This window comes from Homarus americanus, unplaced genomic scaffold (genome assembly GCF_018991925.1).
Source record: "Homarus americanus isolate GMGI-L3 unplaced genomic scaffold, GMGI_Hamer_2.0 scaffold48354, whole genome shotgun sequence".
Classification (NCBI taxonomy): domain Eukaryota; kingdom Metazoa; phylum Arthropoda; class Malacostraca; order Decapoda; family Nephropidae; genus Homarus; species Homarus americanus.
In genome coordinates, this window is record NW_024723833.1 from 7330531 (window position 1) to 7346968 (window position 16438).

The 16438-nt window shown below is 35.2% G+C and overlaps 1 protein-coding gene across 1 annotated transcript; it reads right to left on the reverse strand.

Moving 5' to 3' along the window:
- Positions 1 to 3461: 3461 nt before the first annotated feature.
- On the reverse strand, positions 3462 to 16438 carry LOC121863846 (dnaJ homolog shv-like). Its single transcript, XM_042362728.1, has 8 exons — positions 16309 to 16438; positions 12527 to 12721; positions 11574 to 11763; positions 10580 to 10722; positions 10173 to 10322; positions 8821 to 8923; positions 6078 to 6237; positions 3462 to 5325 (listed from the first exon to the last, which is right to left on the reverse strand). The coding sequence occupies exons 1-8, from the start codon at positions 16368 to 16370 to the stop codon at positions 5261 to 5263; spliced, it is 1068 nt and encodes a 355-aa protein (XP_042218662.1). The 5' UTR covers positions 16371 to 16438; the 3' UTR covers positions 3462 to 5260.

Here is a 16438-nt window from a genome sequence, read left to right on the forward strand (position 1 = left end):
TTTTTTCCCATGAGATACTGATACAGGGTCCCCATAACCTTTAGTTAAGCCTAATTGAATAAAATGTTTCAGGAGCTCTCATGCTGGGTTACCATACCAGAACCTTCACAATAATTAGTATACTGTTACAGGTAAAGTACTGTATAGTAATTAGATTTGTAGAATATTAGGGGTCATGTAATGTATGTAAGAACTGTGATGAGTACTGTACAGTAAATATATACTGATTGGTTAATAAATACCTGTGTAAATACAATAAGTGTTAAAGTGATTGTCCTGATATTTGTAAATCCTAGTGGATAATACAAATTGTAGCATAATAGTTAAACCAGAGTCACCAAGAATTTTAATATGAACTTTCTTGGACATATACACATGGATATAGATATAATAGACTAGCAAAGTATCTCTTGTTTGAAACCAGTACACTGGATTAACAGTTCAGTGACATATATAAAATAAGCTAATACAGTATAGAGTATTATCAAAATGATTAATTCTTAATACCCCTGGCCCATACACTGCATAGTAAATCAAAAGACTAGCTAACCTGATTGTTGTACAATGTTATTAGATTCTTCCCTAGACTATCAAGCAGTAGAACCTATCTCAGAATAGTGCAAAATTTGTGAGTTTTTAAATATAAATAGACAATAAGCTAGGAGAAGAACATGTTCAAGAAATTAAATTTTCTGTTCATAACTTTTCAAAATTGATATACTGTATTTTATCTGGGGTTTCACTTCTCAAAAGCACCAGACTGTTTAAATGGAAAAAAAATTTCACTACAGGTCAACAAAAATTAATGCTCGAGACTCCAACAAAAAGGGTAAAGTGTCACAACTACAGGTACAGTATAATAACAGCCTATTTAAAAACAAACAAACAGTCACTAATCCATAGTCTCGATTTACAGTACTGTACTATGTAACCAGTGGAGTCATACTCTTGAAAAAAAGAAGTCTGAAGTTGCTTTTGAAAGTAAACGGAGTTCAATTCACGAGGGAGCGAAGGATGGAGCAGGAAAAGAACACATGATTTGTTCACTATAGTGTGCCAAATTGAGACAACAATCAGAAGTGCTAGACCATCATCCAGAACTTTAGGACTTTGAAGATCATTAACCTATTTCAATTAAATTCTTACTTTAATTGGGAGCCAATACAATTCAGTTAGAAATAAAATAGCGGGAGTTCTTGATGGAAGTAAACAGCTAACCAGTTAATGTATCCAAGACAAACTGGACCTCAAATATATGCAAGCCAAGCATGTAAAAGTACCAAGAACTGTTAATCCAGAAGACTCTTTACAGTGTAAATAATCTGAATGTTATTTTTTTTTTGCCTGCAAGTTAGTATATTTGTGGAATTTAAACTTGTTTAAGATGATCCCCAAAATTTCTGATTGATTCAAGGGATTGCAGCCATCCTCCTCCCACACCCAGTGCAATGTAATCCAAATACAGTAATGTATTTATATATAAGGGTATACCTCTGGCAAGGAAGGCTCTTTACTTTGAAATTTGTGTTTCCCCTCTGCTTAAAAAAAAAAAAAAAAAACTACAATATTGGAATCCAACAAGAATGCTTCACTGTGGTTTTGTTTTTATTTATAACATGTCGCCAGTTAGCTGTGGCCTGTGAAATTGCAATGCACGTTGCCACAGTTACATATACGTAAATGAAACTATGAAAGCTGTACAAAATAATTTCAATACTCTGTGATTTAGAAATAAAGACAATATAATATAAAACTATAAAATAAGAACTGTGAAGAGCAAGGGTGTGTGTTGTGTATGGGACGTGAATGTATGTGTGGAAGCAGTGGGCATTTTGTCCATAGTGCATCTTGCAGCTCAGCTAGTTAGGCCTATTTCAGTTTAAACACGTACACCTCACAACCACCTCTGCTGTAAGTTTACTTTATCCGCTTTACCACCAACTGTCAAGTTAGATTTCATCAGGGAACATTTAGGAAAAATAATGTAAGCATGAAAAAAGCAAAATGATACAAGTTAGTGTCCACACTGCATCGGTCTCAGGAATGCTGGTCGTTTGTTTGGCTTCAACACTCGCCATTGCAATGCAGTTCAGCTGGGATGCTGCCTCTGCCGATTTCTAACAACGGGGCTCCCACACTCGCTCCTCCACTCAGCGTGCAAACTTTGATGCAGGAAGAAATTTTTATTTCCTTTTAAGTTTGTGACCTTACGATAATTATTTCGCTTTGCACGTTCTGTATGTAGGATTGCGAGTGCTTGTAATGTAATAAATAAACAATTATGTTTATCTACTGAAAACTACAAGTTGAAAAATAAGCATACCATAGGTAACAGCCTGGCCTGGCAGCAAGAAGGCTAGGAGGATGTGGCTACAGTGGTAAGTCTAACTTGGCCACAATGCCACCAACGATGTTAAGACACAAATGAAAATAAAATTCTGTAAACTGGAGATATGGTAATTAAAAGTAAAAATGTATTTAAGTAAACAATAACACGAAACTCTGGAGTGGGACAAGGTAAAACTTATGACTACTGAGACCACAACTGCTGGGGGATTCATTAGCTTATGGGATACCAATGCAGGGTGAATTTTTCTTCCATTTTTCAGAAAAAGTGCATATTATATGCCCTAAAATACTGTATTTCCTCTTTTAACACCTGGGTCTTTGTCACCCGCTGGTTCTTCCAATGTGACGTCACAGCACACGCACAGTGCAGCAGCCACACACTATGAGTCAGCTGGGTGGCTGCACTGTGTCGCCCAAGAGGATGGAAGGAGCTATTTTGTGTACATAAAGTGTATGTTATTGTATTCTATGATATGCTATTCATCAGTTTGTTTATTATAGTAATTTTGGTTAATTTTTGGTGTATGCAAATTAAAGAATAACAAAGGACTGGGGCCTAATCCCAGAATGAAGCAAATTTATGAACATATCCACTTCATTGCCAGAAGTATACCTGTCTGTATACAGTCTCTCCTTGACTTACGACAACCCGGACATACGACGGCCATGGTCATATAAAATATTTTTCACATTACGTATTTTTGAGTCCCGATGTTAGTGATTGTGCTGTGTACTGACAAAATTTTCGTATGTAATTCTCTTTAAAATGGCTGGCAAGTGTAAAAGTGAGAGTTCTCGTGGTGCTGAGAAGAAAAAGAGACACCCTTTTTAGAATTTCTATGCATTATTTTCGCCTTTTCGACTTACGACCAATTCGACTTATGACCTGATCGTCGGGACGGAACCCCATCGTAAGTCGAGGAGAGACTGCACAGTATATATATATATATATATATATATATATATATATATATATATATATATATATATATATATATATATATATATATATATATATATATATATATATATATACTGTATATATATATATAATTATGAATAATTTTGCACAGCACACAGTTAAAAGAAAAAGCGCCAATAAAACCTCCAAAGAGAATTTAATTTTATTCAGATTTATTAATCATACCACAGCAGTCCTAAACATTCACTCTTAACTTTGGTCTCGTTTATTGTGTGCAGGTGTAACTCTTCAACCATTGCTACACGCAGCAAAAATAAATTGACTTCATGCACTCATGTTTCCTTAATGGTTTGATGAACTATTCTAACTTAAATGTGAAGTGGTATACATAGTAGTTACGCTCACAGAAACTCAAGTGCAAATAGTATATATAAAATAAAATTTTCTGAGCAACAATCATAAAGAACAAATGACAGCAAATAAAGGGAGATTGTGAGGCTACTGATTTCAGTCACCCAGCTTCACTGTGGTGTGGGTGAGGCTTGTTTTCTTGTGTTAAAAAATAAATATAATTTTTTCAGCCTGCATTCACAGTTCAAACAACTGTATAAACAGCTTTCCATTTTCACCATTTAATACAGTATTCCCTTGGTATTGGAGTTCTATTAAATTCTAACTTGTCAGATACCATTTTAAGTTTTACTGATGAAACCAAACAATGTGCCACTAAGATTAAGGGTAACTTCTATGAAGACTGTGAACTCCACCTGCTTTAGGGAAAAATATCATAGCCTGATTTATCTTATAAATCATCTATAACGTCAATACTAAGCCACTTCATTGTCAAGTACATAATGAGCATGACTTATGAGGTACACTATTCTTCCAAATATGCTATGAAAGTGCATTTATCACAGTGAACTTTGATAAGTAAATTAATATTGCTACTAGAAAATGAGCATTCCTTGAAATCTAACTGCATTCCAATATTTCTTCATCATATTTCTAATCAGATTCTCAAGCTGCTAGATATGAAAAGAACATGTACACCAGAAATTACTTAAGAGTGATACAATATAAACTAAAAAATTTCAACAAGGGTTGATGCACAACAAAGCCCCCATTTAGTTAAACTTAAATGTATTATTATCTAAAAATTATTTCCATAAAATTAAATGTAAATCTGATACCACTCAAAAGTTTTTATTCCGGGTGTTGTATGTTTGTGTGCGTGTATTTGAGAATGGGATGGGGGCAGATTCATTATGAAGAGTATACCAAACTGTAGTAAAATAAAAATTATCAAACTGGCTAGAAAACAGACTGCCTAAGCTAGCCAAATCCTTTTCCCCCTAGTCCCTAATGGCATGATGTATGGACATTTTTTTTAATATAAAATATTTTTTCTTACCACTGAAAACACTAACTTTTATTTCGTCAAATTCATAAAAACTGATTTTCTTCGGAACAGAAAAACATGTTCTAATTACAGTACACAAATTAGACAACTACATATCAAACACAGCATAATGAGTCTGTCATCTTGAGGATAGAACACCAACGGTAAATTAAAGAAAATTTACTTTGTGGGGTTGAAAAAGTATACCACACTGTCTACTCGACTTAAGGGATAAAATACTTTGTGAGGTAAAAAGTATTCCAGTTATATGCCCCATTAGTTATGCACACTTGTTCTTGAGAAGCACATCATTTGCTAAAATATATGCAGTTGATATATACAAGACAAATCATTGAGAACCATTTATTCTGAGAATTTTTTTAATATTATATAATTTATCAATGTTTTTTGTCCAAATCTAAGTTATACCATTCAAATGAGAAAAGTTCATCATCAATACTTTAAAGTCTTACTCCTACAAAAGAAGAGTGCACAGTATAAGACTAAAGTGGCCATCCATTCTCAATTCTATTAGTAAATCCACACATAAATATAACAATCTGTACAAAACTCCTAGTTTAATATATAGATCAGTAGCCCCTTAAGCCATTGTAGACTTTTCCTATGGAATCTTGTTTCAATATCTTCGTAAGAGCTGAAAAGAATGATTTTATTTCATTAATACATAATATATTCATCATTTTAAGATGTTCTATAGACTGAACTAAATTCAAATTGATGTTACTTGAATACTGTATACAGTATATAAATTGGCCATTAATCTACTGTACCTTTGATGGGATGCTAGAGTAGTGATAGATACACTCTTAACAAAGTTTCATGAATAGCAAATGAACTTTTTTTTTTAAGCTTGCAATGTACCTTATCTTGTATACCCTTTCACAAGATAATATGTAGAACTACATACATTTAGTGTTAAGAAAATCTAGAACATACACGTATGGATGATCCCGTTCCCCACCATAATCAATTTCTGCATATGAATGCTCCACTGGCTATAGATACCTTAGGCCTTATGTAACCCTGAACCACTCACCACAGTGGCAGCTAACCATTGAGACCATGTGGTTTCTAGCAAAATGTGCAGCAGAATATTACTCAGGTTATTTTAGTAATTAACTGAAGAAGAAAAAAAATAATGAAGAATACTCTTTGTAACTCATCAACACTTCTTCACCCCATTGTTATGATTTGCCCTGGAAAATTTCCCCTCCATCCAAACTTCTTAGCACCGATAGAGGCTTTTGTTTCTTCTCATAAATATGATCCTTTACCATTTTATGAGAACAGCTTTGGAGGTAATAGACATTATGTTTGTACTGTATATTAACTTGTGAAAGGGTTAACAAGAGTCCCAACAATGGCAAATAATACTCCCTCCCTTACCTTCTTTATCTTCTGCACCAAATTCATTCTTTGGGAACTCCACGTCAAAAGTAATGTAGAGAATGCCAAACAGATTATTATTATCGTAATTTGGCATACCTTCACCCTTCTTACGAATTCGAGCACCAGGCCAAGTTGGTTTCTCTCGTACAATATGTACCTGAAAAGGTAAAATTTTCATACTCCGTGGAAGTTATGTATACTGCAGTATGCAAGGTTGTTGGTCTTCAGCTCCAATTTAAAACTAACTTTGCCAGTTACAAAGAATAGAGGAAAAGGAGTATCATTATAATACTCTACTCCCAATAATTTCTAAATATCTTAATTTTCATATAACCCTATCAAAGAATTCAAGAATGCACAATGGATAGAAGAGAAATGTCACTTTCCCATTAAGCATTCACTACTCCAAGGATAAATAGCTTCATTTAAAGATAACATCTTTCCTTCCAGTTTATAACAATGTCAACATGTCATAGTCACCACATGAAATGTTAACTAATTTGTGATTTTCATTCCCAAATTGTTCAAATGTTACAAGTTTCATCTGCCAATTTTATACAGGTTTTCTTGATAGTTTATACAAAGATAAGTGGCAGATCCCTTAGTTTCCAGATCCAAATCAAATCCCTATAGTTATAAGCAGACAGACTTTTAGTTGAGCATATATAAAATTATCATCAGTGATTGCTGTGTTCATTGTGTCCCCAGCATACTCACACAAACATTCCAACAACACTACAGATCACGTAATCCATTATATATAGTCTACCCTTTCCTCTCCCAGTCAATGAAAGAACTTTTCTTCCAAGTTGACAATATTGTATACTATTTCCATCACTTACCTCAATAAACTAATATTTTGTCAATGTTTAAGTACTGTAACTTTTTTTATTATCTCAAACACTAAATGAGGTAATATCCCCAATAGCCAAAACAATTGGTGCAGAACATTTCCATATCCGAGAGATTTTCTTTCCGGGTATTGAGATGAATTCTTATATACCTGGAAAAAATTACACATTCAAGGAATTTTTCCGGGCAATGGTGAATATTTCAGTCTAAATTTCCCATATGGCACATAGCACTGATGCTATAGAGCAGTGGTTCCCAAACTTGATAATATGACGCCTCTTTTGCTTTTTGCGAAGTCCTCACGTCCCCCCCCCTTATATTTTTGTATGTAAAATCTACATAGATTTTATTTTTAATTATAATTATATTTTAGTATTGTTGAGGATCAGATAACTCCTTGTGAAAGATACGAGTAGTGTAAGAATCAGTGTGGTATCATGACATGCAGTCACCCAAAAAAGTCTTGTCCGAAGCATTTATGGACAGAATAATGTATCAAGTGTCTACTGCTTCGGGTTCACGAGTCTGAATCTCGGGGTTCGTGGTTCACGACAGGACTTTTTTGGGCGGCTGTACAAGACGTGTAAGGGGAGAGAGATGAAATTATAGAAAACGGATAGGGGTGACTGCTATACTTTGGTTTTGCACGGATGTGTGGAAGATTCAAACGGAGAGAGAGTTACTTCTGAAAGTTTCATTATATTCTTTTTGAGAAAAAAAAGAAGCAAATTTGGGCAGATGGCTTCAGCCCCCGTTTGGGAACCACTGCTATAGAGGCATAACTGCAGTCAGACCCAGAGAGCTGTGTTCATTTATGTAAACACTACTGTACACACACAGTATATTGAGCTGATGCCATCATCATCTTCAGCTTGTGATGCAGGCTGGCCAAATGGTGATATGATACAGGATGGCCTACCTTTGTCCTGTACCATCAACCAGTTTTTCTTTGGCATATTTCACATCATAAATGGTCGACAAACCCACTCTATATTCCTCCATTAACACTTTTAAAAGCACATTCTTTATTCAGTTTGTTCAGAATGTCCAATTTTTCTTTTCTTGTCAGTTTTTTCACTGCGCCTCTTGTTGGACCCTTGGTACCACGTTTTTTTTTCTGTAGCTTTCAGCAATGTAAACATGCTATATACTGTACACACACCCTCTACACACTAGGCTACAGTAGGCAAACACTGTCCACTGCTATGTTCAGTAGTGTGTATGTAATGTAACTGTAATCACTTTTTATGTCATAACACTGCTTTAATAGTATTTTTGGCTGATTGCATCCTGGTACAGTAATGTACAGTACTGAACAACAAAGATCCTATGTGAAAACAACAGTGAGCAAGCGAACAAGTATGTACAATGGAAGCCGATAATGAACTAAATGCATCATGACGCAGGAGTTTCAGGAGATAGGCTGCAAGATACAGGAGTCAATTATAGGCACCCCATGCAATCACATGACAGTAGTAGCCAATCGCAGCTCACAAGCACTCTGATCCTTGACCTAAGTTCCCCATGCAGCTAGCCCATCAACGTGCTCGTCACACATTGGTGCACGATGCAATCTCTTGAAAATCCATTCAAATGGCCGGAACAGACAGATGTTTTGGGGCATTTCTCAGAATTCTAAAATGTTATTTTCCAGATTCAGTATTGGAAAGCTTTGGGGATCGAAGATTCTGGCTATCAGAGATATTACTGCACTGACATTTAGTACATAAATAAATTATAACTTATTCAAATTACTTTTTACATACATTACTGTACATCCCAATCTTTAAATCTTTCCATCTTATACAGTATTCATACAATACAATAATAAGAATTTATATTACCAAGTGTTTTTATCGGATACAAAATATAAAGCTCAAAATCTTACCAAGTGCTTATCCAGATGTGGAATATTAAGTTCAAATCCTAAGAGAGCTTCTTGTAGAGACAATGTAACATTGGTGTACAAATCATCACCTCGACGCTCAAATCTGGAAATATGGTACAGTAAATTAAAGGTATGAATGATCATCAAGTACAATAAATCTTTAAGTGTTATAATCATGGTAATCCCATGTTTAAGGTGACAATGAGAAACCAAGATGGGCTCCTTTCCAGATCTGGAGAATGGTTTCTTAAAAATACTTTGCAAGACCTTTCCTGCTGTGATGGGGGGTGATCATAAGCTAGGACAAAGACAGACCTTTCCTTCCTTACTATCATTCAGTCTCTCTGACTGTCAAACCTAGTACCTTTATACAGGGTATAAAGTTTCCCTTTCACAACAATTGCACAACTGAGATATGTCTATGCTGTCCCTCACATTTGGAAACTTCTCATGACCTAAAATAATGATGAATAATTTGACTAACTGTAACCTCCTTAAGACCTATCTTTTTGTTTCTCCTTATAATGAATATCCTGGCACCATGTAATGAAATGTCTACAAATTCTTCAACCTGTATTCTATTTCTTTCAATTCAATAGACATTATACAATTAAGGGGCATAACAAGCATCTCTATCACTGTAGGTTCCCGAAGCCCACTGAAGCAGATGCATGGAATGATTTAAAACTGATGCTACCATTTGAATTTCTTGCACTAGTTCAAACACTACCAGATACTGTACATGACTTGCCTTGAATATACATGTACAAGGAAATTTGTGTGCATATGTAAACTTACACCTTGAACCACATATGCCTCTTAGAAGCCCCCAATGTTTTCAAGTTCACTTTATGATACTTGTAATTAACAGCAATAATTTTCATATTAGTGTCTTTCTATAATCCTGTGTTTGAATTGGAGATTTACAATGTAAGTTGGATGACTTAGCTGATGTTTTGTAATTGTCTTTCACTGTCACAAACCCTCCTCAATCATCCTTTGCTTACACTGTTCTCACCCTTTTCCACCACTGTTGCTCTCAATGTATAATTGTTCACAGGTTGTTGTACTTTTGAAGGTTCAAGTTCCTGAGGCAGCATTACCCATGCCCCTAGAGCTCCCACAAGAGGTTTACTTGAAAATCTGTACATTGCTAATTTCACCTGTACTGCCTGTACTGTACCTTTTACAAATAGGCATTATTTCATCATAACTTCTTCATAATCCTTCTACAATTATCACTCCCACTATCAAAACTAGCCAGTTCTTGCTGTTTCCTTATTTAGTCTACTATTTATTTTTCAGTCTATACTAGGTGTTATAATAAATCAAATTAAATACAAAATACCAACCTTTCATGTGGTACTGTCTTGATGCGTATAATGAGATCACCAGGGTCCCCATCAATATGTGGCTCACCCTCACCAATAAAGCGGTGCTCTTGTTCATCAACCATACCAGGCTCGATCTCAAATTCCAAAGTGCGTTCCTCATTCACTAATCTGTAAGATGAAAAACATGGTAACATGATAGAAAAGTTATTACTATAAAAAAAGTGTACTCCCAATACATCAAACTCCTATATTGTATACATTACTGTACTTACATATAGTACAGTCTTCTACATATTATAAAGTGTTATTTTAGTTTTTTTGGTTTTGTTTTTCCTTCCTTTTATGAACACTGCTAAATAGTTGCTCTAGAGACAAAGAACAAGATTTCAAAAACTGCCATGCCTAAACATTTACTGCTTTCTTACTTGACATTAGGGCATTCATCACACACTTGCTGCTGAGTCATCTGGAACCTTCCAGGACCTAACTGTCGAGTAACCATTTCCTGTCGACAGTTACATCGCCGTGTGCCCGATGCTGCCCTGGCTACTGGTTTATTTCGTACCATCTGGAAGTGATTGTATTTAGTGATCAATTTAAAAAGAAAACTTAAGGACAGTAGTTTTACACAATATTACTGTAGTTATAAATAATTTACTGTGTGTTCTTTCCACCTATCATTTCCCAAATAACAAGCGAGCACAAGCTGCTTGAGTCTGGACCTAATAACAGCAAAATGATGAATAAATTCCCTCATTTAATTTCCAACTTCATGACATACAAATAATTAAATAAATTTGTAAGCCTATTCCAGTTACACTGCATGTTGACTGGAATCTAGAGCAAATAAAGGCTCCTGCTTCAATTCATTCACTAGCTACTGACATCCCCATAAACTACTCAAAGCCATGTTTTCCTATACAGTACAGGTAATTTATGTACTGATACTTTCTGGGTATCTATCCCCCTCATTTTTAGCTCTTTCTACACCCTATTCTTTCATTAGCAATCTGCTTTACCTTCTCAAAACATATTAAGAGACCCCCAATGTTATGTCCATTGGTTTCGTCATTACCAATGGTCTAGAATCACAAAATGCAATACCCAGAAGTCAAAGTATGCTAAAAATGATTGTGGGTTGTCATTTCCTACTTCAAACATAAAACACATATCCCTAATAGAACAAATACTTAAAAATACCTTGAAAATTACAGTTAACCTACAGATTCAAATCCTGACACCTATAAATTTTACACATCTATAGTAGATATGATACCTGCAAACATGCTAACAAATGGGGGGGGTGGATGTGTGACTACAGATAGACAGGTGCAAATCATGTTGGTCTCATGGCTAAGCAGTATACAGAAAGAGAGAGAAAAAAATTGCTATCAAAAGAAGCTTCAAATACTTACTCACCTCAACAAAATTGCCTACATAAAGCTCCTCAAGTGTAACTGATAATTCCATGGTCACATCTCCACCCTTAGGTACCTCCCTTTCTCTTGGCTGACCTCCCCCAAAGCCAAAACCAAAATCACCAAAGAAACTGGCAAAGGGATCCATTCCTCCAAAGCCATCCTCTTTGGCTACACATTCTTCTCCGCACCTGGAAACAAATAATTTGTTAGTAAAGTACGCCCAGATAATTTGTGGATTTTTATTTCGCGGTCCTGTATTATTCACGGATGACACCCTGGATGTACCCAAGAATGTCTGCAGGTGGTTTTAAAGTTGCCGGCATTTTTGCGGCCGGGACAGGGAGCCATTTGTTCTAGACAGAAATTTTCTTTACCTGTACTGTAATAAATAAATATATATATATATATATATATATATATATATATATATATATATATATATATATATATATATATATATATATATATATATATATATATATATATATATATATATATATATATATATATATATATATATATATATATATATATATATATATATATATATATATATATATATATATATATACCGGGTACGTGTGTAGCAAATCACAGAGTAAACTTGAGACTAGACTCAACAGTTTTAATACATTTGTTTCTGATTATTTGTGAGAGGATTTTCCCATTATTATTTATTTATTTTATTTTATTTTTTTCAATTTCAATATTTATTCCTTGACTTGTATGTGCTTTGTGTGTGCACACACACACACACTGTATATACAATACAGGTAAAAGAAATAATTGTCCCAAGAGCAAACACAGAGGGAATATACATTTCTTGATACACAAGGAAAAAATGTTACTCTGTAGTATATTTCATATACCATGTAGTATGTAGTATATCATAATATCAATAAGGCAAGAATAATTGTCATAACCAAGACTCTGGAAGTCTAGTTTACACACCTGTCATACTTTTGTCGCTTATCATCATCAACAAGAACCTCATATGCTGCACCTAAGTCCTTAAATTTATCTTCAGCTTCAGGATCATCTTTGTTCTTGTCTGGGTGATACTCTTTTGCCAATTTTCGATAAGCCTTTTTGATCTGGTTTACACTTGCATCACGGGGCACCCCAAGAATCTTGTAGAAATCTCTCCTGGAAAAAAAAAAATATATATATATATATTAATATGCTGATAACCGCATAGGAAACAAAAAAACACGAAGTTGTTCCCAAGGACTTTTGTGTACACACCCCTGAAAATGTGAATTACACGAAACTGCTTGAAAACTTTGTGTTTTCTTGTTTCCCATGAGGTTATCAGCATATATGCGGATCTCACGCACCACGAATGGTAAGCAGGCAGCTTATCCACTGAAACACGATGGGCAAAAGTATTGTTTATCCAATTTTTTGTCGATTTCACAAGGTAAGAAAGCATTTAAAGTATGTTCTATGGTGAAATATTGTAAATTAGTTACAGTACACAATTAATTTGGACTAATCATGGAAAAGTGTTTTATCTCCATCCAATCTGCTTTATTCTTAGGTTAAGAAAATGTTTCTTTCAATATAAATTTTTCTTATGTGGCAGGTTACCCTGAGCAACCATCCTTAAATATTACCAACAAAAGATTTGGAAGTATTTACTTATGAAGCTGCTGTGTAGCTAGTAAATATTAAGCGTGGCAGACAAAGTGAAGCAACTGAGAATCTTTCAACAAACTCTGCAAGGATCAGATATGAACTAGTGGGGCACTAGAGGGAGTGGACATAATTTTATGGCACCCGCTGTCTGCTGTCAACTGAAAAACACTTTCTTCTTTACTGTTATAAGAGTGGAAAAATTACAAGACACGCCAAAATCAGTTATGGTATTAAAGAAGTCAAAGCCAAAACAAAGAAATACTTAGCAGATGAAGCTAAATAGCAAGAGTGAGTTTCTATACGGTATTTTTAACCACATAATGTTGAACTGTGGTAGTTATTTGCCAGCCCCAGCTTGTTTAATATTATCAAACTTTCACTAATACTCCTGTAAACATACTATTACCAATTAGAGACCAAGAGCAAAGGATCCTCCTGGAAACAAGTAGCTATCTGACAGCTTTGTCAGCTGTCTTTGGTCAAGCTGCCTTACTGATTACTGTACAGTAACCTTGTTCTTTACCTGCACCGTCTTGGTACACAGGATACTGCATATTGAACAGTACTCCAACAGCCTACATGAACCATATACAGTACTGTATCTACGTTGTCTCTATATATATATTCAAGCTGAACTGTATAACAGCATATTTTATAAACATGCTTACCCAACTGTAAATGTGTATGACAATTTTACTGAATAAACACTATTATTATTATTGGTAAATATTCAGTAGTTGCCATGCACAGATATTAAACATGGAAAATAGCATTTTAGTGTTTTTCTATGTGTTTCATAAGAATTTGATCTTCAATTCCATTGGAAATGAGTAAGGTTGTTAAAAAAAAAAAAAAAAGGACTCAAATATCAGTACAGTATACAGTACACTTTATTGAACCGAGGGAGAACACCACGAGACCCAAAGATGACAATAGCTGTGGCTTTATTCTCAAATAATGTTGAATTATGAGCCGGTTTCCCAACTAGCAACCTCCACAGATGCTATATGGTAACTACACAATTCAAATTCCAGAGCCTGTGCATTCTCACGACATCGAAACTTCTGCTGACTGGCCGAGTAAGAAGAGCATGTGCACAAATATCACGTGACTGCTGATTGGCTGATTAAGAAGTAAACATTGAATATCCCCACAAACTTGTACTCTTAGTGAAGGCAATGGATATTTCCCTGACTGGCTAAGTTCCTACTAACGCTATTATACCGTGAGTGCACTCTGATTAGCTAATCGCCCTAACTTCCTAGCCGGAGGGCGGACCCCCCCCCCGTCATATTAAAGAAAAAGTACTTGGCCAAGCTGAGCATGCTCACAGCAAAATAATTATAGTAGGAACTTGGCCGGTCACAGCAAAATATCCACTACGCTAAGTGAAATAGAAGTCACAGTAACTGAAACTATAAATTTGACGAAAAAGCATTTTTTTGCCCCCTTCAACCTATATTAGAATCAAGATAGAATTCTGTGCATGGCAATTACCGAATATCAACTCACTATTATGTACAATTGAGCAGTTTCCTTTTTCATGTTTGAAATTTTCACGGTATTATTGCATTTTCGCACCCCACATTCCTACCCCTAATCTATTATCATATTCGAAAAAGGCGTCTAATTATAAGATAATTTTCTTCTATTATATTAAAGTCGCAAATGTATAATAACGGATATAGCGTATCCAAAACTTCCTCAATTTTCTTCGATTAATCTTCCGCCATCATTGCCGACTTCAACTTCCACACTGCGTGTCTCCTTCATAAATCATCACACGCATGCGTTCCCGTACACGTCACGCGGCCAATCAAAAGCGTTTTTGAGGGGGGGGGGGAACCAATTAAAATGATTTGCATTTTAATTCGCAGTATTTTTGGCCCAATCAAATTCTATTTTTATTTGGGGTCTCATATTTCCAATTTCAAATTCATTTCCGACCATGGACGTCTGCGATGGGTGTCACTTCAATTATGTGGAGCCGATTGCGAGATTTGGGGGAAAAAACGAAGAAACTATAGCCTTTTTTCGATCTCATGGTGTTCACCCGACCTCAGTAAAGTGTCCTAAGTGCAAGAACGAATGTAAATATCGTCAAGATCAACATATGTGGCATTGTGGTAACTCGTCCCTTATCCCTAAGACAAAGAAGAGACGGCCAATAAGGTAAAAAATAAGTGATTCCATCATATGGTGAGAGTCAGTTAGGTTAGGCTTATGTTTTTCTAGTGTTTTTTTTTTTGTATTTTGTATTCGCTTAGCCATTATTTTTTCGGAAAATGCCCTACAAAAAAAATTTATTAAAAAAATCCGGCCAATTTCCGACGGAAATGAAGGTCATAACCGATCTAAACACACATAAATACACTAGAAAAATATATTTTTTACTTTCTAACAGAGTTGGGTGCGCTTATGCAAATATACCATTTTCACAAACACTCGTCTCACAGGTTATTGCTCAAATATACAGTACATCATAATTCTGCTCATAATTTTAGTAAAGATTCTCAAACCCTTTTGAACATGCATAATGATGTCTATTTCATAGAGTACTAAGAATGCATGGGCAAATACAAATAAATATTCTTAAAAAAAAAGGCAATGGAAATTAAATGGGTGGTTATTGAAGGCTTATGTTAACAAAAGGGAATTCAAATTGGATTCACGCCAATTGAGTTAATTCTGTTAGGGGTACTGCATACAGTTTATTGTTAACACCCAATACACCTCCCAGGTGTTTAAACGTGGCGCTCTAACGAGAGGAGAATGTGGCCCGCTGTGATTGGTCAGTCATGCTTCTTGGCAGTTCCATGCTGCACCATCTACACCACCTCCCCTTTATCTAAAACAGTGTATTATAATGCATAACACACACATTCCTACAATGTATTACACTCGCGAGTATATTTTGAGTTTGTATATTCATATAATACTATGTTAACTGACAGCCTATTGGGAGAATCAGCTGATCGGAAAAATTCTGGTACACGGTATTTTAAGACCTGGACAGTATATATCATAAAGTTATGAATTACGCTAATCATGTAACTTGTTCAAATACATTTTTGTATTGTTTAATTTGTACTTACCCAGCTTCACAAGCAATAATTAAGAGTAAGAGGCATAAACCCCAGCTCCACCGCGGCGTCATTGTGACAGGTCCGTCTGCTACTGAGAACTAAGGGGTAGCTGCTTATAACTGATCCAACATATTACATT